This window comes from Vanessa cardui, chromosome 11 (genome assembly GCF_905220365.1).
Source record: "Vanessa cardui chromosome 11, ilVanCard2.1, whole genome shotgun sequence".
NCBI classification, from domain to species: Eukaryota; Metazoa; Arthropoda; class Insecta; order Lepidoptera; family Nymphalidae; genus Vanessa; species Vanessa cardui.
In genome coordinates, this window is record NC_061133.1 from 4,973,988 (window position 1) to 4,998,629 (window position 24,642).

A 24,642-nucleotide genomic window follows, 5' to 3' on the forward strand; every position below is an offset into this window, starting at 1 on the left:
AATGTCTGTTGTAAGTATGCTTAGACTATCAATAGTGCTCGACCCCTTCCGAAAGCCAAATTGAGAGGGAGCAAGTATGTTTCTGCTTTCCATTAACCATTCCAGGCGATTCTTCAAGAGATGTTCAGTGATCTTTGCCAAAGTAGATGATAAAGCTATAGGTCTATAAGAATTGCAATCGGAAGGGTTCTTACCCGGTTTAAGAATGGGAATAACAATTTGTGACTTCCAAGGTTGCGGGATGATTCCTTTGATAAAAACCGAGTTAATAATATTTAAAAAACAATGTTTAGCTTTATCATTCAATTTGGAAATAAAAGAGTAAGGAACGCCATCTTCCCCAGGTGTCGAATCGGATAGACCATTTAGTGTACATTGAAGTTCGGAAAAAGAGAAGGGGGCATCCATTTCATCCAAAGTAGATGCTGGCGTAGAAATTAGAAAACTGTCCTCATATGGGACAAAAGGGGGGGCAAGCTTATCAGCAAAATTGTTAAGCCACTCAGAAGGAGTATTTGAGGTAGGGTTGTCAGAGTTAAGGCAACGGCGGAATTTTTTAAGTTGGGACCAGACTGCAGAGGAAGAGGAACGAGGGCTCAGGGATTCACAAAATTGAATCCAACTGACTTTTTTCTTTTTAGAAATCAAACGTTTTAATTTGGCATCGATTCTCTGATACTTGTAAAAATTATCCATAGACATACACATAGTGTATGTTTCTTCAGCCTCTAGTCTCTGTTCAGTTAATCGTTTGCATTCCTCATCCCACCAGGGGGTGGAAAGCAAATGATTTTTTGAGATGTGTTTTTTGGGAAAATGGAGGTCAGCTGCAGTTAAAATACCATTAACGAAAAGGTCGTAGCAAAGGATTACATTTCGATAGTCTTGCGACACAAAGAGGGAGTCAATCATGTCGTCAACAGATTCAGCATATGCAGACCAATTAACATGCTTTAATTTATATTTTAATAAAGGATTTGGGTTGGAGTATGGGATGGATCGGTTATTTAAAGAAAGGAGGATAGGGAAGTGGTCACTACCAAAAGAGGATGATAGGACATTCCAGGATAATTGAGAAGCAAGGGCAGGAGAGGTTAGGGATAGGTCAACAACGGATTTTGGGTTTTGATTGGGGTATACTCTACGAGTTGGTGAGCCATTATTGAGGATGCAGAGGTTTGCATCATCAAACATGTCCATCAACAAGAGAGCAAACGAATCACAAAAATGTGAACCCCAGGAGGTATGGTGGGCATTAAAATCCCCCATGACAAGGATAGGATGAGGGAGATTAGAAAAGATGGCGGATAATTCGGGAATTAAAGCGGGATTAGGATGAGGGATATACAGGGAGAGAAAAGAGATGTTGAGGGCTCTAACAGCAACAGCATTAATATGCTGGCTGGACAGGGATAGAGGGATTTGGGAAAAGGGAAGGGAGTGCCGAATAAAAATGGCACTCCCGGCATAACCATCACTCCTGTCATCTCTCAAACAGGAGAAGCCCGGTACCCGGAATCGGGATCCAGGGATCAACCAAGTTTCAGAGATGGCAATAATGACAGGTTTATGGAGATTAATAAGAGAGAGGAGTTCGTGTTTTTTAGGCCGGACGCTCTTGCAGTTCCATTGAAGGAAGCTGATTGGGGCCATTTTTAAGGATTGAGAATAGTTGACCTAAGTCTTGAGCAACGTTGGACGGTAAAGGGATATCATTACAGGTTGAAATAATGCTTAGAAGTATCTTCGTTAACATTTCCAAGAAGTTGGGATTGTTATTTACGGGGAGAGGAGTATTTTGGTTGAGAGCACAACCGTTGGGAGTAGTAGAGGGACAATTGCTAACAATGGATTGGTGAGCCTGTTTATCGTATCCTTTTCCAAGCGGTGATCTTGGGCGAGGAGTACTTATAACAGTCTTACGATAGGATCTGACAGGTGAAGGGATAGATTTGTTTGGGATAGTTGGAGAATATATAGGAGGGGTAAACATCTCTTTTGCAATCTCTGCATAGGATCTACGAACAGGAGGGAACCTTGAGGATGCTTCTATATATGACACATTGTCTTGGGACATAACAATTTTTATGGATTGTTGGCGTGAAAATTCAGGACAGTCCTTATCCGTAGTAAAATGAACACCTGAGCAATGTAAGCAAGTGGCGTTATCCTTACTTACATCACAAGACTCACCTGTGTGGGATTTGGAGCACTTAAAACATCTAGGTTGTGATCGGCACTGAGTTTTTATGTGACCATAACGGCAGCAGTTCAGGCATTGGATCGTCGGAAGTTTATACATTTCTACAGGTAGGGAAGTATGATAGGAAAACACTTTATTGGGAAGCATTTGCCCCCTAAATGTGATAACCACAGATTGGGTTGGGACCCATGTGATAACACCATCGGTAAAAGTTTTCCTGTTAAGGCGTCTGATTTTTAAAACTTCACCACATCCAGAGGGAAGTTCGAGTGATGATGCTAATTCATCCATTGTCCAGTCCACGGGAATACCCTTAATCAAACCCATTCTAGTAATATTGAAAGTCGGTACAATAGCTTTATATTTACACATTTCAATAACAGGGTTTGCTAGAAAGGAGTTTGCTGCCTTGCTTGTTGAAAACTCAACAGATATTTTATTGCGTCCTACATTTTTAAGACCATCATTAATAATACCACTAATTTTGTGAGTATGTAGAAATTGCCCAAATTTGATAGCCCGTATAGTAGTTCCTGAAGCAGGATCAGAGACTTCCCGGGACACATGAACAATGAAAGGGCCTTTGTCACTGTCTAAGTAACTCTTAGGGCCTTCAGAGTAGGAAGGATGGGTGTAGATCGTTTGGATGGAAGGAGTTGCGGTTGTGGGATGAATTACCGTTTTTTTTATGTTGGAGTCGGAATTAATTGATTCCTTATCACTTTGTCGTTTACGAGAAACAGGTAAAGAAGGAGAAGAACAATTGTCAGGAACTAAATCCACTGAGCCACCTGGATCAGGGGGTTCGGGAGGAGTATCAACCTCCATTATAAAACTTAAAAACTACAGAATATTAAAATACAGCAAATACTCACAATATGAATAAATGTTAGTAACACCACTAACCCAAATATCAACTAATAGTACTATTAACAGTAAAATACACTACAGAACTAAACGTAAACACTCAAAATCTCTTAACACGTGTGTTAACCAACACTAACGCAAGCGAAAAAAAAAAAAAACTAAAAGTGGTTTAATTCCGCCTAGGTCAACTGTCATGGAGGTGAATGATTCAGAACGCACTTATAAGTTGTCATTTGTCAAACGTCATCTTGACATGAAACATTTGTGATTTATTTTTGTGGTGTTTATCGCTTTGTTTTAATTAATGTAAATTTATTTATTGATATTATTTTAAATTGCAGTTTATATCTTGAATCATATATGATGACATCGTTCCTTAGATTCTTAGGATGGTTCGGTCTAGTGTCAATCATAACGATTGCGTTACTTGGTTTCGAAGTGTATCTTACTTTGCTTGTATTTTTAGTTTCTTTCCTATTTGGGTAAGTAATTTAACTAAAATTTAGTAATAGAAGCATTCATATGTCAGGATTGAAGTAACTTATTTGCTAAAAATATGTTTTGTTTACAGTGCTTTGACAATTTTATATTTGAGCTATGATAACAAGAAAGTATTCTCTGGTGATATTGATTGTTTGGATGATCCATTGCAACAAACAAACTTCTCCATACAATCTTCTAAGGTAATGAAGTGAATTACACTTACCAAAAATTAATGTAATACTAATGATTACTTTTTTAAATTTATTTTTGAATATTAAATATAAATTTACAATACATATTTAGAAATGAAAAAATTCAAACATAATTTACCAACCTCCACAACCAACAATTCATTTTTTTTTATTTTTCTATTGTAGATTATGAAAGTATTCCAGGATGATAAACCTTTGCCTAAATTTGATAGTCGAATTACAGGCAGTGAAACTGTCGATTCATTTCTAAACGAAATTGTATCAATCATTGTTAATGATTACGTAACTCCTTGGTATGAACTGATTACTGATGATCAAGAATTCACTTCATATGGAATAAGAAAACTTGTAGTGGCTGCGGGTGCAAATGTATCCAATCGGTAATATTTTTATATTAAAGAGTAAAAAGATAAATGAAGAATAGCTATTGACATTGTTGATAACTTACAATGTTTAATTTCAAGCAAACAATCCAATTATGATAAGTAACTCTGATCTTATAATGTTGTTTCATTTTATTTTATTGAACAGTAATGTATCATTGAATATAAACATTATAAAAGTAAATCAAAAAACATTTTAATGTAGTATTAAAAATATACACACACAAAAAAATGTGCAAGATTATTTTTGTACTTAAACACACATACACAAAAGTTGTAATCATATATAAAAATTAATATTTATTTAATCAATATAATATTTATTTTTTATTAGAGTGAAAAGTGTGGATTGGATTCATATGCTATCTACGAGATTTCCTGAAGAGTTAACTTTGCACTTAAAATTATATAAGCAGTCAAGAGTGAGGTTGAAGCATGTGCAATTAGTAAATGCCAAAGAGGTCAATGGGACGTCGAAGCCGAGCCCCAAGAAACAAGAAGAGAAGAAAACTCATAGAAGGAACAAAAGTGAAACTGATTTGTCATGGCCACCAGGTAAAGTAACTGTAAGAACCTTTTTAAAATTATATCCTAACTAATATTACCTGCTACATAATCTATACTTCTATAGTAATATTATAAATGTGAACGGGACTCTGTCTGTCCGTCTGTTGTTATTTCCAAATGAATGAACAGAGTTTAGTTAAATTTGGTGTAAAGCAAACTTGAACTCTAAGAAAGGACATGCTTTTTTGCCTGACAACTACATACTTTTGTATATATGCTTTAGGGTAAATAACCATTTTATGTGATCTTACACTACCTTTCTCTTTTTTTATTTTGGAAAGTTCTATGAGAATCATTTGAAACTCAACTCAACAGAAATAAGAGTCACTAATATAGTTTATATCTGAATGTTGGGTGGTGGCAGCTGATGCCACAAATAAGTCCTTATGTAAAATGATTAATAATATAAATATTAAAATGGTTTAAGAATAAATAGTTAATTTAACTGCAATATTTATACTAGTTTTTTCTAGTTCTTATAAAGAATATTTTTGTAAAATAAACAGAATCATTCAATTACTAAATACAAATTGTCTACATATATATGTATATTATATAAAATGTGATTGAAGAGCAACAATGAGGTTTACTGCAGTGAAGGAATCAGAGATTCAAATTAATCATAGATCCTATTTTCTTTTTTTTTTTTATCAAATATATATATATATATATATATATATATATATATATATATAAAATATATATATATGTATCAAATATATATACAAATATATATATATATATATATATATATATATATATATATATATATATACTTTCGATGAAGTTCACATACCAAAATTTTTCTGCTTTGGTGTTCTCTTCATAAATCTATGAACAATCTGAATCATTCCAGATACACAAACTTTTGGGAAGTCTAAATTCTACAGCAGTTCTGAGAACATAAATAGCAACAACATTACGGATCTCTTTTTTGATTTGGAATGTTCAATGGAAAACAAGCAAATATGTCGGGATATATATTGTAGCGATCCCGAGAAAGAAAATGGTAAGAAAATAAAAATGAGATTTAAATTACGGGTATTTTCTTATAGTACGACACAACTTAGATGTAGCATCGGCAAATTCAATAAAACCGATTACTGCCGATTTATACAACCAAATAGCTCCCTATCGCACCATTCGATGCTATTATCGCTATAGATTCTCGCGTCAATTCAACCTGAGAAAGCAAGTGAATGTAAATCGACGTGTCAAATTAACGAAATTCACATAAGAAATAAATATTGATAATTTGGCATACTTAATTCGGATGTGATCGGTTTTACGAATTTTGCCGATGCTACATCTAAGTTGTGTCGTACTATATATGAATTTATTTTTAATATGTCATTGATATCAATTTTAGCATTGCTCTGTGAAGTGTCTGAAGCGATATTATACTTAATTGCACCAGAGGAGGCGTGGAACTGTCATGCTTTAAAGTTAATTTTAATAGATTTGATATCAGCAATTGTTTTGAGGCCATTAATAAACCTTTTAAGTGATCCTGATAATATAAATAGAACCATTATAAGATATGTGAGTATCAAACTGCATACATTTTATTTAATAAACATCGCCATCATCCTTTATCAATTACAATAGATTTCTTTTGTAAATAACTATCTGGTACGAATTTTGCTGTACCTTTTATGATAATGAAATATTTAAACCAATTTAATAGTAAAGTTCCAATCATGCAAACAAACATTATTTGTGACATTAGCAATATTATCAGACTAGTGATCTGAATGTGATATTTTGTGTATGTTAAATTTGGACTCTATTACCATTATCTTAGAAGTCATATTCTATATGACATAATTGTGTTCCGTTCATATTATATTTACAGTGTTGTCGAGATTCATGTTTGTCTTCGGAATTATTTCTTTTGGTTATAAGATCGTGCAGCGACGCCGAAGAGTTGGACGCTACACTTGAATTAGTTCAGAAGGATATACAGAAATTGGTAAAGTTATATTTATATTATTATGAATACAGTAACGTCTCGCTAATCCAACTGTAATTGGTATTTGAATAAAATTTAATATTATTTTTTGTTTTGTGACATGTTTATAGTCTGGTAGCGTTAGCTACCAGACTATAAACATGTCGTGTCCAGACCTTGTAGTACGTAGTACTTATTAATATTAATAGTAGTTAATTTAATGAGACTGAAAAGTAATAAATATACGCACACATACGTACATATTATGATCATTTTTAATGACCTCTATGATGACCAAACTTTAAGTTTGCGTCAAGTTCAAACTAGTCAGGTTTAGCGGTTGATTTTCGAAAAGTATATTTCAGAAATTAATTTTTTTTAATACAGTATTATTATGTTTATAGCATTCAAAAGACAGCGCTGGAGAATGGGAATTACAAGATCGTCAAAAGTTATCATCTTTGCAGTATGTGTCTAGAATCATTCAAGCCAGGAGAGCCACACTTGGACCTCAAGAAGGTAAAGGGCTGTTCTTATCATAACAGGAAGATTTAAGAACAAAATTATATACATGTAATATACTAATAATATGAATGTCTAAGTTGAGTTAATTTCAACTAATAACACAAACACAAACAGGTAAATTTAATATATTCATATTGTACATGTTACGTGGTTAAGGAAAATAATTTTGATACTTGTAAAGGTAATTCAAACAACAGCAGCACAGAAAAGATATCAGAGGAAGTAATGAGGACGCTGAAGTTTCTAAGGGCGGTCGCTGCTTGGAAATCGAATGCACAATATTTGCTCGAGATTGAGTTAAATGAAGCAGGTATTTATATATATATTTAATATTTATTATATACATCTAAAGAGTTTTAGCTCTAATGAGGTAGATAGACTTTTTTACTTGTAGTTGCTTTGAAGTTTAATTTTCAGCATTTTCCTATTCGGGTTTGATACCCGTATAGGCAAAAGGTTATAAAAATGAGTCCAATTTAATGGAGTATATGGTGTTGTAAAGTTTTACATAGTGATCAAATATCACTTTTTATGAGTTTTTATGTGCTAAATTAGTGTTCGTATCTCCGGCTTAAGGGTAACCAGTTTGTATCATTAAATTTTCATACATCTGTTGAATCCGAACCGAATTTTCCACGGGGAATGTTCCGAGGAATTGTTCGGATTAATCCCGGCTGCTGAATTTCACCTTCGGACATCTCGCCAAAATTCTAAGTTTCACCCGCACCACCTTGATGTCCGAAAATCCACAACAGCGCGATTTCTCAGACATTTTCTGCCTCCCACAACCACTTTGTGGAACCAGCTTTCGCCGGCGGTTTTTCCGAACCGATACGACATGGGAACCTTCAAGAAAAGAGCCTACTCCTTTTTGAAAGTCCGGCAACGCACCTGCAAGTCCCCTGGTGTTGCAGATGTCCATGGGCGGTGGTAGTCACTTTCCATCAGGTGAGCCTCCTGCTCGTTTGCCACCTAGCCACATAAAAAAAAGTCGTGCTCAACCAAGTTCTAAGGCTACAACATCAGGAACAGAGTCACTACTCAGTTTTATTCTAAGGTATCAGTGAACCAAAAACCGATATGTTTCATTAAATCACAATATAAACACAAACCTATTGAACCAATATGATGGGTGGGGTATTGATTTGTAAATTAATGACGCAATATTTTTATGTATAACTTTTTCAAATACTTTGCTGATTGTGTTAATTATTGATATTGGCCGGTAATGTTCTATTTTATTTCTGGGACCGGTTTTGTGTGAGGGCATTATTAATGCTTCTTTCCATTTAGCTGGATAAGTAGCAAAGCCATTTAACGATTTGTTAAATATTATTTAAAATGACATGGTCCTATATGGTTACTAAACGTCGTCGGCAACGGGCGGGCTGGGTGGCCGTCGATGCAATGGGTGTGCGGTGTGTGCAGACGCGCCGTCGACGTCGAAGGCGGTGGTTGACAACCTGCGCTCGTCTGCGCTGGAGCTGGCGGACGCTCACCTGTCGCCGGGCCGCGCCGCCGTGCTGGGCGCCGCGCCGCACGCGCACGCCGACCTCGTGCGCAAGATAACCACGCACGGCGGCGACTTCTGCGCCAACCCCGTGCTCTGCTTCGACGATCTGCAGAAGGCCGTGTGCGACGCGCTCGAGGTGAGGAGAATAATGCTCGCCCATTGGTCGATAGCAGCCGATCACGCGATAATCAACCAATGAGTGCTCGTGTTTTAAAAAACGAACATTATAGTCTGTTCGCGTTAAGAATGCAGTGAGTTGTCATTATTTACCGGCCTGACTCCGCCCCCTTTGACCAATCAAATCTTTTCAAATTACAAAGTCAAGTTCACATTTAATTAATTATTAACTGATATTTTTTTTTTTTATAATTTAAATTTTGTTTATTTATATATTTATATTTAATTTATTCAAGCCTTACACGTAATAATTAATGTAACCTATAGCTACAAGATGACGTTATGTCAAAATATGTAAATTTCTACATCGCGATGGCAAGATTCGCAAACGATTGTATATACCTAGTGTTAAGAATTTTGTTGATTAAATACCCCGATTCGATTTTTACTTTAATGTGTATTTTTTAAATTCATTATACTTAGTCTTTAAATCAAATATAATTTGTTAGAATTTTAACACAAATATGCATACACCTTCACCCTGCTGTTAAAAAAGATTTGATTGGTCAGGGGGCGGAGTAAAGCCGGTAAACAATGACAACTCACTGCATTCTTAATGCGAACAGACTATAGTTAATATTATATTTCAATAGCATAAGGATTCCATGCGACCGGATAATCTGCTATATGCATACGGTACTCAATTAATAATTCAACTCTATTGAATATTTAACTATTTCTATCCACTTTAATTTTACTTCCAGGGTTTCGATGGCAACTTTTTCTCGAATTCATATGTAATACCAAAGATTCATTTTGTTGTTTCATCAATAATGTCATGTCCATTCAAAATCAAAGTTGTTTGTCTTAAATCCTATCATTGGAACGATCATTACAAATGTGCCTGAAATGATTTCGAATGTCTTGAATGAAATATTCTTTTTTATAGGACGATCCATCTTGGCAGGCGGATTTCATGTTGGATAGTGATAAAGATATACCAGATAAAATTAATAGGTAATATTAACATAATTTACGTTGTTTTACAAGTTTCAAAACTGGAAATAAATAATTCTAACATTTTTCTAGTGATTTCGGTCGGGAGAACAAGATGGATAATCTTAAATACGGCGGTGAGTTCGATTTTACAGCTTAGTTTAAGCAAAAGTCACATCGAAATGAATTGTATATAACAATGTTTTTTTTACACACGAATACATTTATTTTTGTTTATTTCTCGGTGATTTATGTCATGAATGTTATCAACAGACAAGTGCAAGCGAATAATGAAGACATGTCTCAGCCAGTTGCCAAAATTATTTAACAAAACGAAGTATAAATATAACATATCAAACAAGTCCTCAACCTTTCCCCGCTCCTTGACCCGAAGAGTTCCAAGTAACAGGAATCATACGATACCCAAATGTACTTGTGGGTAGCAGTTCTATATATTTGTAATTCAGCTAGAATTTTCGTTTTCTTTTTTCTTTTGCACGGTACCCGCGTGCTCGTTCGATGTTTGCATGGTTATAAGCGCCAATCTACACGAGAGTACATTATTGATTTTATTTTCTGTAGGACTACTGCCGTAGATACTATCGTTAGTTTTATTTTATTACAATGGCCGTTCATACATTTATTGAATCGTTAATGCGTGACGTTCTTTATATACGTGTGTCTATTTTTTTGATTTTGAATATAAAACAATTTATTTATATGAAAACAACAACACAAAACACACACTTAGATGTCGCATCGGCAAAATTCGTAAAACCAATCATATCCAAATTGAGTACGCTATCCCAAATTATCAATATTTATTTCTCATGCGATCTTTGCACAAACGTAATAACCTGTAATATCATATGACCTAATATATTCGTCAATTTGACGCGTCGAATAACATGTACTTGCTTTCTTTGACGCGTGAATCTATAGCGACGAATAGCGTCGAATGGCGCGATAGGGAGCTATTTCTATTGGTTGTGTAAATCGGTAGTAATCGGTTTTATTTTCATTCCATTGCATTTTCTGATGCCACATCTAATTTGTGTGGTACTATACTTTACTAAATACAAAATATTACAAATCATTGAGAAATGTATGGACGGCCTAGATGTTTTGTTCGTGTTTTCATGCGTTTTCCGTGATCACCACAGGCGATGTAGTCCCGCCGGTGACGGGAGCGAGACACAACCGGTCACGGTCGGATATTGTCGGCAGCTTCGCGCAGAGAATGGTCAACGAGTCTGCAGGTAATAAATATTCGATGTGTACTCTTATATATGTGTATATACAGGGTTATTGGTAACTCGACGTATATCCGTTAGGAGATGATAGGGGTGACTATTTGCAATTAATTGTAACCCTCGTATACATAATCCAAAAGTGAACCGAAAAACCGTTAAAAATTCCCGATATTTAAGCGAATGTAATCACAATATTTAAACATTTATATCGTCATTTATTTCAGCATCATTACATAGTATAAAACAAAGTCGCTTACCGCTACCTATCCCTTTGTATTTTTAGATCTTTAAAATTTCGCAACAGCTTTTAATGCGGTTTTTTTTTATTAGATAGATTGACTCGAGAAGAAGTTTTTTGTATACAATACATGGACAATATAGTAAGGAAACACTGATAATTTTAGAAGTTTCTAATGTGATGTAAATAAATATATCTTTTGTAGTATATTTATTATCAGTATTTTACTCATGCAGCCGGGCGGGGCGCTAGTTCCCATTAAAGCTTGGTTAAATAGGCTATTTGATTTTTGCGAAAATAAATTGTGATTTATTGTAATCAGTGTATATTATGAGTTTAAAAATGGTTATTTACTTAGAGAGCTTATGATAAAGTCACTTTCTTGTTAACCTTGCTTTTTTACTGTATGTACCACAGATTATAATACAAGAAAGTGACTTCACCGACCCTATTGCAGCGCCATATTGTCCAAGAACCTTTTTTGCGCGCTATTTAAATACGGAATTTTTAATATGATATTTTTCGGCAAATATGTACTAGAAATAAAAAAAAATCAACTTTTACTGGGTTCCTTAACTTCTACTAAATAATATAAAATGGATGGTCGTATTAAAACATCCCGTCCTAAAAGAAATATTGGTGATTACTTAATTTTGTTTACACTGATGATTATTATTGTATAACATTAGTTAAAACTCTTTCCTGTGTCTTAATTTTTATTTCTTTTCTAGGTCCCTCAAATCTAAAGTCAACAAACACAAGCAACCTATCTTTGTCGCATTCGTCAATAAGTCAAAGCGCAAAAAATATGATGTCGCCGCTCTCCGCTTATATCATTGAAACAGGTAACAATCAATTTATCTTTGATTTTTTACATTTAGATTATATTTTGTTATAAACATATTTACGATGCTTAGGAGAAATCACAGAATGCTATTGAAGTATTCTGTGATTTATCTAAAGCTTTTGATTGTGTAGAACACGAAACGCTTATTTATAAGCTTAAATATTACGGTGTTAAAGGTAAAGCTCTCGGTCCCATTGCTTCATACTTAAGTCAAAGAATCCAGTAAATTTTCATTAATGGAAAGCCTTCTAGTTCTACGTTAAAAATGGGTGTTCCACTAGGTTCAATTTTAGGTCCCTTTCTATTTCTAATATATAGAAATGATCCTCCTTTCTATTTTAAAGTTATTTGTGATATAGTGTTGTTTGCTGACGATACTTCACTGATTTTTAAGGTTGATAGGAAAAAAAATTGACTATCACGATGTGAACGATGCATTATCAAAGATTCACGATTGGTTTACAGTAGTTATTTTAGTTTTTAATGCTCTAAAAACAAAATGTGTAGTTTTAACCCTAACTAGTGTTAGAAAGCAAAATTATAATATATCTTTAAACGGTGACCGTCTTGATGTAGCTGATACTACGGCGTTCTTAGGAATAGAATTGGATTCCAAACTTCAGTGGGGTCCTCATTTATCATCCCTAACAGAAAGTCTTTATTTTACATTAGAGAGCAATCTGGTCTATTTATAAGCCTACTTGAATAAAGTTTATTTTGATTTTATATTCCAGCTCTAGTTCAAGATAAAGGCAGAACTTTTGGGATATACGCGATAGCAGTGACTCGAGCGTCTGATAACGAAGTGTGGCACATATACCGACGATACAGCGACTTTTATGACTTACACGCTTCTATTAAAGAGAAGGTTCTGTTTTAATATATGTTTTCGATGCGTTAATTTAGTTTTGCCGACTTTTTAAATTATTATCAGATCATATAATTTAGTCTGCTCGGAAAGACATTTTAGCAAAACAAAAAATAGTGGAATTAATTATTTTCAAACAAAATTACGTTCAAACAAAAAAATTATATTCTAAATCCGCTCTGAATGACACGAGTTCTTAGGTTTAACAAACGTTTAAAAAAAATATGATTTTATTTACCTCCTTATTTTTTCGAAGTAATTTAAAAATAAGAACACTACTTTATTTGTTGATTATAGGCCTCAATCTCATTTCGATCTGAGCGACAAAATTTCTGTAAACGAAACATAATTTAAAATACGAAACAAATAAACTTGTGTTAACGTTCACATTCCTTACTCCACAGTGGCCGGAACTAGCCCATCTACCGTTTCCGGCCAAGAAGACATTTCAGAATACATCTCGAAGCGTCTTAGAGAACCGAAAACGTATGCTTAACAGCTATTTGCAGAGTTTAACGAGTATATCGAGGGACGCCAGGTACATGGCGCTCTTGTCGTCGCAGTATCTTGGGGGATTCCTCAGTCCTGAGATACAGACTGAGAGACATGGTAATTCGGTAAGATTTACATGACGTGTTGTAATCCATTTTTGTCTTGACTCGGTAACGGCGCGATTGAAAGGTTGATGACCTTGAGTAGGTTTAAATAAAACTAATTATAACGGATGAATCGCGTATATTAATTATTTTTAAACATCCCGACGTTTCGAGCACTTTGCAGTGTTCGTGGTCACGAATAATAATTAGTTTTATTTAAATGTGTAATAATCTTGAGTAGGTTGTTGGTTCTTTTATAGAAAATATTATATAAATATCACATAATATTTTAAATTAAGAACTGTGTAAAAAAATAACTAAAACGATGCTCAATTGTTCGTTTTAGTAATCATATTTTTTTTATAGAGTAAAACCTTTTTGATGGTTAATGGTCACCTTTTTCTATAGATATTGGTACTACAAAAAACTTTTGACCCTCCTTTCGCTATTAACGTACCTTGTGTGTTGTACTTGCAATAGAATAAATCAAAACAATTTGTAAAAATCTATTATAAATAAATCGAAGGCATAAGACAAACCATAGACAATATATGTGGTATTATTTTATTCAAAATGTCCGTTAACATAAATAAAATAACAATATATTGTTATGTAAAAATATTCTAAATCAAATTGTGTTTAATGAATATAAAATTTAATTGATATTTTCAGATCGATGCCCTTTTAGTGAATTCAATAAAGGCTGGTATGAGGACTCTGAAGAGTATGCCTGATCAATTCGCTAATACCGTGGACGGTGTCATGGACGGTAAGAACACAAATACGTATGTTTTTAAAGGTCATATTGGCCGGTTTTTAAAAATGCCGATAAAATTTGCATCCCCCTAAAAGATAAAATGCTCCCTTCGTCACTTTGCTTATGCTTATGCTTTGTCTTTTAAAGAACCATAAATTAATATTGTTTTAAAGAGAGAGATCGCTGTGTAACAATTCAGACGATATGGAATTAGTACTTTCCTTGGGATATCATTTATCAGGTAGCGATTAAAGAAGTTAAGAATATATTAATTGATTTTATTATTAAAATACACTGCTATAGCCTCTTCGAAATGCATTTATATATAATATATATGAATTTGATGACACTTGGTATAAAGCAAACATAAACTGCAAGAAAGGACATACATAATCTACTTTTTTGCCTAAAATATGATAGTCATGACACCCAACACCCTAAAAGGCGACTAGTTAACTAATAATCTAAGACATTACCTTCTCAACTGACAACATATTTGTTTGTTTAACATATAGACTTTAGGGTTACCACTAAAAATAATAAAATTAATGATTAAAATCTATATATTATAATCTTTCGGTCCCAGCCTGATCATTATATTATTATATATAATTTATTTATTGTTGATATGATATAATCGTGTTTTCTCTTGTGCAGGTATATCAAAAGTGTTTCAAGGGAAAGGTGGGGAAAGCTACGACGATATTAGATCTGCAACCTCCAGTGATGTGCAAGATCAAGTAAGTTTGCTGTGAACATATTTAATACTGTGAAATACTTAAGTTTCCTGTGGAAATTAAAACTTAAAAATACCAAGGAGTTGGTCTCCAGTAGGTGTTCGGATGTATATACTTGTTTAGACTTGCAACTCTGTGCAATCCCGCCTGGGTAGATTTAAGTGGGTATTAATTCCAGCAGTAATCATTGCATATTCTTCTACCAATTGATTTGTTTTCCCGTTTGCAAGTATTAAAGGAACATAACATCTTAAAGCTTAAGACGCTGGCGTATGGATTGATAATGGCGCAGTTAATAAAACTTATGCTGTACTATAATAATTTGTTGCTATTTTATATCATGCTAAACGAATAAATACAATAAAAAAAATATATTAGCGTTACAGTGCCAGTGTATATCTGTGGTCGTAACTAATTACCATCAGTTCGCCCATTTTCTGGACTGACATATTCGATAGATTTTTAATTTTAATTTAACTTAAAATACTTTATTGCACAATACACGACAGTTATTAGGTATTAAAGAATAAAAAAAACAACAACAATTGGTGTGCAAAGGCGGTCTTATCGCTTATTATTTTTTTTTATTTTAGTATTACTACTAGTATAATTGATTTTGCATGGTGGTAGGGCTTTGTGCAAGCCCTTCTGGGTAGGTACCACCCACTCATCAGTTATTCTACCGACAAATAACAGTACTCAGTATTGTTGTGTTCCGGTTTGAGGGTGAGTGAGCCAATGTAACTACAGGCACAAGGCACATTGACGATGTAAGGAATAGTTAATATTTCTTACAGCGTCATTGTCTATGGGCGATGGTGACCACTTACCACCAGGTGGCCCATATGCTCGTCCGCCAACCTATATAAAAAAACCTTTTCTTGTTTTTATGTTAAATCTCAATTGTTGTAATTTTTTTTAACAGGATAGTGATGAAAGCGTTCCCTTACGATTGTTGGAGGAAGTTTTGGGTATACGAGGTCTGTGGTTGAGACGACGTCTTCTGGCGCCACTGAGGACTATAATTGCGGATCGAGTTAATAGGTATGTCGCTTTATTACACGATTTTGTATTACTCATTATTGATTACTTATTATTGATTCGACAAATGTCCACGATATTTTTTCACACAGTCACATAATGGTGCCGGCTTGAATTGAACCCCTAACCCGCTAAGATGTTTCCATCTAATTTCGGGTCAATGTTTGATTAAGTAAATATTACATGAGATTTAAAATTAACAGAGATATTTTTATTACAACAATTATTAAATATGGGGTATTTACCATGTTTTTTTTTTTTTAAATACAAGAAGTAAAAACAAAGTATATGTACAATGTACATATAAATTGTTTTATTTTTATTGATTGCAAACTTATGCATACTTTTCGTTATTGTGACCAACTGTGGGCTAACTTATAGGAAAATAAAAGATTAATGACGTCATTTAGTATTTCGTTCATATTAATGACATCATATATCGTACTTCGTACTTATATTTGTTTTTTATTTTCAGAAAAGTTTTAGAATTTGTGTCATCGTTGACGTCTCCAAGGAATGTAGTTCAGTATTTGAAAACGTTTAAGTAAGTACATTGATTTCGCTATTATTTTTTAAAGTATGTGAATAAATAAATTAAAACATCTTAATATTTTAGACAATGGCTGACGAATCGAGACAATCCGAGTGCGGTATCAAGAGATACCGCAACGAAGGCAAGGACGAGGGTAGCCGCTAAGATCGCTTTGTTAGCTGCCGCTTCAGGTAGGAGAAAAATAAGTAACTTATTGAGTCACAAAAACTACACGATACTTGTACTGTGTTATATTGTGACTGTTCAGAATATATATTCCATCATACAGATACACCATGTCTGAAGACCTTGGTCGAGTGGTGCGTACACCGGTTTTCATGGGTACGCCAGTCCGAGGTCCCGGGTTCGATTCACGACTGACTCAATATCATTAGTTTTCTATGTTGTCTTGGGTCGGGGTATTAGTGGTACCGTCGTTACTTCTGATTTCCATAACACAAGTGCTTTAGCTACTTACATTGGGATCAAAGTAATGTATGTGATGTTGTCTCATATTTATATTTATATTACAATGCCTTTAAAATAAATGTTATTGAGATTGAAAAAAAAAAACTATTTTTGTTGTGACGGTACATTTGTACACAGATGTTTCGTAATGTTATGAAATATCTTTGAAATAATGTGCATTATATTATGTAACAGGTAGCGTCATAAAAAATATTTTTATACTCTTTCTAAAGGTTGGAACATTCTTGTAGGACTTGATAATATTCATAATTCTAAGTGATTTTATTTTCTTTTTTGTATATTAATTTAAAAATTGTTTATTCTTTGGTTACTTATAAAACACAACATGTTATGGAAGAGTGGGTCCATCTGACACGAGTTTGAATCATGCTCACTAGAGAGACTCATCCTTAAATATGCTATGTAAACAGTGGTAGCGAATAAAAAAACAAGGTGATGTTATGTAGATGGGGTCAAATATTATAGTCAACTTAAGTTGCATTAAGCGTCAGGGTTATCTTATTGATTTCCTATTGGAAGTTATTAAGACAGATTCTTAAATATATATGTATTTAATTTTGACGGATATCCGCGTTTTGAATGCGAGAGTGTTTTGTTCTTGTGTTTTTAAAGGGACATAAAATACTTATCTTTTAGTTGTTAGTTACCGTCTCGTAAAATATTGTTTATGTACGAAGTCCCGACAACATACTGGTCTGGAACAATGAGTCACATATTTAATGCATTGGAGATATAAAATTTGACGACCTCCATAATCGAGTCGTGTGTACACCGGTTTTTATGGGTACGCCACTCCGAGGTCCCGGGTTCGATTCCTGGCCGAGTCGATGTAGATTACTATTAGTTTTCTATGTTGTCTTGGGTCTGGGTGTTTGTGGTACCGTCGTTACTTCTGATTTCCATAACACAAGTGCTTCAGCTACTTACATTGGGATCAGAGTAATGTATGTGATGTTGTCTCATACCATGCCTCTTGTGCCTACCAATTGATTAAATCACAATGAATTGCCTGTACTGACTTGCCATTCAAAATGAAACATTAAAAATACTGATATATGCACTTTTATTGTGGTCAGGTGCTAATTGATACATTGGCTCAGGAGATTGCCTTCATCTATCCTCTGTAAGCACATGAAAGAAGAATTAATGGAGTATTTCTTTGCGATTCGTTATACGTAAACGTTTATATGTGGATTCAAATTGAACCGCCCTAGTCTCGGGCTTATTTAACTGGGCTACGCCTTTAACTGCGTTATTAAAATATTTATTCGTGATTGTTATGCGTTATTTTAGTTACGTGTGAATCGATTTTAATTCGTTTTTTCATTATTTAAATAATAAACTACTGAATCAATTCAGTAAAGAAAACAAGAAGCACTTATCCACGATATATTTATACAAAAATAGATTTATTTTCCCTTAATTTATTCGGTACCGAGATAAAATAAAACAAAACTTTCTTTCACGTAATACAAAATATTTGTTACAAACATTAAGTTGTCAATATGTACTGAATTTTTATTGTCTTGAAAATGGAATCATGTGTCATCAATCAAATATTTGAATTGATTGAAACTTCAAAAGTTTAAATTGATCTATTTGCTTACCGATTATACTTAAAGTATTGTGGTGTTGCCTTTTTTTAACCCCTCCATTCTATCTTACTTACTATCAATGATTTCCAATATATGGTTAGATTTACATATAAAACCTTCTTTCTTTGCCGAGTGCAAGATGCTTTATAAATAAAATTAGGCACATGAAAACTCTTTGGTCATGCCTGTTTGAACACGCGATATTCGCTTAAGATTCACGTATTCTAGCAACAAAATTCTCTCAACAATTTCCATTAGAAATTGTGGAGTGAAGTAAATGGCTATAAATATGTATTCATGCCCTTTTATAAGAAAATCCGTTAACATACGATAAAGATTTATTCATTTCGTTAATTCAATGAAAATTTTGAATATAGAATTTTGAGGTTAAACCATGGTTGAGTTACGCGATTCTTAATTTGGCGAATCGCCAAATGTTTCGGGCTTTATCAATACGATATGAGACACGGTATTGTGCGGTTGATACTAATTTACTATGTTTTTAAAATATTGGCTACGATAGCGGTATGTGTTGAAAATACTTTTGTTACTGTCGCATTTATAATATCTTGTTAATTTACTTAATTGCGAACTGAAATTTTCGAAATTATATTAATGTTCTAATATTAATTAATCGTCGATGAGAGCCAAGATGACCAAGTGGTTAAAACGCGTGCATCTTCATCGATGATTGCGGGTTCAAACCACTGAATTTTTTGTTGGTGTGCTTAATTTGTGTTTATAATTCATCTCGTGCTCGGTGGTGAAGAAAAATATCGTGAAGAAACCTGTATGTGTCTAATTTCAAAGAAATTCTGCTACATGTGTACCAACTCGCATTGGAACAGCGTGATGGAATATGTTCCGAACGTTCTCCTCAAAGGGAGAGGAGGCATTAACCCAGCAGTGGGAAATTTACAGGCTTCTGTTGTTGTTATTATTGTTGTTGTTGTAGATGATTTTGGTACGTCGCTAAAAGTTATTTCATTATGTAAATTAAAATTTAAGGACAGCAAAAGCAAATAATAATTTGTAGAAGATTTATTGTTTATTTTCACGAACGAAGTTTGCAATGAGTAGATTGTCGTATAAGTTGCCGCTACGAGCAGCACTATATAAAAATTATGACATCTTAAAATGTTTTGTGTTACAATAAATATTTTTCTTAACAACACGAACGGGTTATGTGTGCTCATAAGCAAAGTTTATAACATCTTAGATTCCATAGTCATATAAGATGTACATTTAAATAAAACTAGTTATAACGGATTTTAATCGCGTATATTAATTATTTTGGACATCCCGACGTTTCGAGCACTTTACAGCGTTCGTGGTCACGGGTAGACTAAGGTGGCATTTGTCTATTTGAAGAACAAAAGAAAATATTATTTGCAACTACCGCCAACGATTTCTCAATTGGTATCTTGAGTAACGTGCGTGCAATCGGAATGTTACTCAAGATACAAATTCTACCCGTGGCCACGAACGCTGTAAAGTGTTCGAAACGTCGGGATGTCCAAAATAATTAATATACGCGATTAAAATCCGTTATAACTAGTTTTATTTAAATGTGTAATAATCGTGAAAATTTAAGACAACATTACATATAAGATGTAATTATTAATATCCGGATGACTTTCCTACCTATTTTATTTCCCCCATTTAAAGATGGGGTTGGTATTTGGGACTCGGGACGGTACCCTCTCCTTTTCAGCGACCGCTACAGGATCGCATTCTCATGATACTGTAATTACTTACATACCTGCTAATGTGATGGCTGAGTATTACCAACAATTCACAATCTCAAAGATTTGACAACTCCTACACATGTATTGGTGTGCTATTCTGCATAAATGTGTACGCAAACAAGTTGTACCCTCGATTTCTTTATTCTTGAGTCAGTGAAACAACTGTGGAGATAGATTAAATTTAGAGGACCAACGACTGAACTGATACTGAGATTCGCAACTCGAGGTCAGCAGCCGTATACAACTACAATAAATAAGTTATGTTTGTTCCAGACGATCTCAGACACATAGTGGGGACTGATGCGGCTCGTAGGGGTCTCCTCACGGTTTTTGATATGTTCCAAACTCAAGAAATAAATAGACGACTACTCTTCGTTTTACTTGAAGGTATATAATTATTATTATTATGCGTAAAATTAAAATCGATACCTCGAAACGGTAGGTTTATACCTACGTTTTCGAGGTATCGATTTTATTTTATCAAGTGTATTGTATCTTGACAGGTACAATACACTTCATGATAAATACAGTAAATGGTATGGTATGGTGAACAGTGGAGCTATTACGGTTTTAGCAAAGCAACTGTTGTTACCAATTATTTTTTAAGAATTATGGACTTATGTACCATAATACTCAATGATACAGATTTCTCGACTGTAATATTTATGTAACCGTAATAGCATCACAGTAATACATATAATATAATAACTGAAAATAGTTTTAGGATAGAAAAGAGTTAGAGGATAACTCTTCTCATATCATTCTCCGTCATCTGACTGTTTTTTGTTTGAAAATAAAAATAGTAAAAAGAATTTATTCAAATGTGCAAATTAATATGTTTTAATGTAATTTACGACTGTGTGACGAATTGATCCAGTTCGTATTGTGCGCGTTCGACACTGTGCATGAAGTTATTTTAATTAAGAAAACATCTTGTTACAGTTACGTTGTGTAATTTATTCCCGGACAATAACATACAGGATATGTTCAAGAAATTATATTCGAACTCACCCCGAGTGGCCATCGTGAAGAAATCCGTTAATATATAACATATATATTATTAATAATTTAGATAATTGTCAATTCTTTAAATATTTTGACCAATTTTACAAGTCAAATGTGTTCTGGTAGGTACTTACCTATGTAGTATTATTTTTATAAGTTTATCATAACGCCGTGAAGATCCTTAAAGGAGTATCATATAGATGAAAATATAGATACGCAATTTTAAAGCTTAACTGCTTTGAAATAGAGCACGTTTTAGCTCGGAAAATTTGTATGATATGTCATTTGATTTTTAGCTAGTTTAATATTGAAATACTTGTTGTGATATTTTGTACCTAAATAGAATGTCTATAAATCATTGTGTGCTATATCATTAATTCGAAGTGGGTTGTGTTGGAGTAACCCACTTTGTCCTTGAACTGTGAAAATTTAGTGAATCGTCAAAGCCAAAATCGATTTTTTTAAATATTTGCATTGTGGTAATATAAGGATGTATACTGTTACGTTTTGGCTGCTAAAAATATAATAATATAAAAAAAATATAAAGATTATTATATACTTATTTAATGAATATTGGATTTGATTAGAAATGGGGATTAAATTAAAGTTATATGACATTATAAGGTTAAAAAAAATCCTTACATGGTTTGTTTATGGTAACAAAATAGTCTTTTTATTTTTAATTTATATATTAGTTAATTAAATTTAATTAGCAAAAGATACTTCTCAAACGATATTTATTTTATTTTTGAAGTCGTAAATTGATGTTTTTAAAATGTAAGGAGGTGTGTCTAGTATTGTTTCCAGAGTATATAGAAATATACAAAAATATATTATCTGTGAAAAATTTGTAAATGGAGGTAACTGAAGCAATAACAAGTATTTTTGTACGAGTGCCATGAATGATTAAAAATTAAGTTTTTTTTATTTTATTTGGTCAGACAATAAATATTTCATGATTTAAAATTAGTTAAGTAATAATATTCTTGTTCCTTTAATAAATAATTTAAAGTATTTTTTTTATATTCAGCCTGTATGATTTTAATCGAAAATTTTAAAAAGTCGCTTTCTTTAATGTTTTATTTTTCGAATTTAAAACTTAGATTTTATCTGTCATTAATAATAAGGAATTTTGTAATATTTCTACAGGTTGTATTTACTAGGAGTTATTCTTTACTCAGAATTTACTTAGGTTTAATATTATAAATTGGAAATTCCAAAGGATTTCAATAGAATACAAGTATCCATTGTTAACTAAAATTGTAGATAATTTATTACATTCCAATTGAGATTGACGATATTTATTGTGCTAACTTAAGAGTTTAATTCATAATAAAATTAAACTAAATCCTTCTTTCTTTTATTTCCCTCTCCCTATATAATATTTCTATCCCTTCTTAGTACGAATTTTTTTCAAAAATACATTTATTTAAGTAATTGAAAACATTTATGGTTATTCAAATTCTATATTTTTTTCATATAAACAAAAAAAGAGGACTTCACCCAGTCATCGTTGATAGAATTTTGGGTATGTATTGTATAAAGAATAAATTGATAGATACACACATATATTATTGTTAATATGATTATTTGCATCGCGGGAGATCTGTTGATGAAACTTCAAAGTGTTAGAAGAAATTTCTTCCAAGAGTTTTCTTGAAGGTATATTTTGGACAGGTAATGAGCAAGTGGAAGAGCAAAATACTTTTATATCGAATAAAGATTTGATTTACATTTCAGTCAGTTAGTCAGTTAGATAGATGTAGTCAAAGAAATAATACTGATAGACCTTGGTTTTGTATTATTTGTTAAGTGGTATTTCGTCAGATCCACTTGATTCCTGTATACTAGAATGAGAAAGATAGCCAGACTAAGAAGATAATTCTACTTAAAAGAAGTAGTTGTATCATTTTTTTTGTTACACTTTTTATATATATATATATTTTTTTCTATTTTATAGAATAAGTTGGCGGACGAGCATATGGGCCACCTGATGGTAAGTGGTCACCATCACCCATAGACAATGACGCTGTAAGAAATAATAACTATTCCTTACATCGTCAATGCGCCACCAACTCTGGGAACTAAGATGCTATGTCCCTTGTGCCTGTAGTTACACTGGCTCACTCACCATTCAAACCGGAACACAATAATAATGCGTACTGTTGTTTAGCGGTAGAATATGTGATGAGTTGGTGGCACCTACCCAGGCGGGCTTGCACAAAGCCCTACTACCAAGTAAACTTCCGTTAAACCTAAGCATTTTCTTCTACATATCAATAAGGTCAATAATCAGCAATATTCACTGTTACGCAGATGACAGCAAAGGGACAAAGATAATGACCGCACTAGTATTTTTCAAGAACTCAAATAGATAGTTTCAATTTAATGTGAAAACCAACCTTGGTATTCACACCAAGGCAAGACAGCAATTTACGTCGGCTTATTGTATAAAACTATACGAGGCGAAAATTTGGCCCTACGTGGAGTACTAGCATTACCTGGGGGCGAAAACTTAGTACCAGATTCTTCCAATTTACCATTCTCGACGTAGACTGCTGCTTGCCTCTGCACGGAAATATGAATCTCTCTGCATCAAACGCATTTTTCATTGGGCACGTTCTGAGTAATTGTTTAGATTAATCGCTGCCGTTGAATTTGCCTTCCGTGTCGTAATTTGTAATTTCATCTACACGACCTCGTTATCCAGAAATTCACAACAGCTCAGCTTTCTCAGGCTGGTCATCTTTCACGGTAGCATGCGTAAGCGATCCCGTGGCACCCGCCGAAAGACGGAGAGGGTACCACTGGTTTTTTAGTGGGTAAACCCGGTCCTGGGTGAACTCGGCGTCCAGGAAACCGGGGAGTCCCACACACCCCCCCACTTTCCATCACGTGGGGGAAGCGCGTAAAGCGTTTTTCCAGCGAAAAAAAAAGGCTGGTCATCTTCCATCCGGTGACCTGAGTAAATGATTTTTGTGTTACAAGTTGAGATAGAATTGGAAGAATTAACTCACTTACATTTTTACTCTTAAATATGTTACACGACGACTTGGAATAGGAATAAAAATGTTTAATGAAATCGTAATAGAGCATTATATAAGTAAAATATGACATTT

The 24,642-nt window shown here is 33.6% G+C and overlaps 1 protein-coding gene across 1 annotated transcript; it reads left to right on the forward strand.

Annotated features, from left to right (window-relative positions):
- Positions 1-3,318: 3,318 nt before the first annotated feature.
- On the forward strand, positions 3,319-22,873 carry LOC124533665 (sorting nexin-13-like). Its single transcript, XM_047109084.1, has 23 exons — positions 3,319-3,552; positions 3,642-3,753; positions 3,931-4,145; positions 4,483-4,703; positions 5,572-5,724; positions 6,085-6,257; positions 6,571-6,687; positions 7,071-7,185; positions 7,373-7,501; positions 8,620-8,840; positions 9,771-9,838; positions 9,911-9,954; positions 10,981-11,076; positions 12,040-12,153; positions 12,890-13,023; positions 13,428-13,640; positions 14,292-14,388; positions 15,034-15,116; positions 16,039-16,157; positions 16,630-16,698; positions 16,771-16,877; positions 20,792-20,905; positions 21,461-22,873. Exons 1-23 carry the CDS (start codon positions 3,431-3,433, stop codon positions 21,565-21,567), a joined length of 2,943 nt encoding a protein of 980 aa, XP_046965040.1. The 5' UTR covers positions 3,319-3,430; the 3' UTR covers positions 21,568-22,873.
- Positions 22,874-24,642: the final 1,769 nt, after the last annotated feature.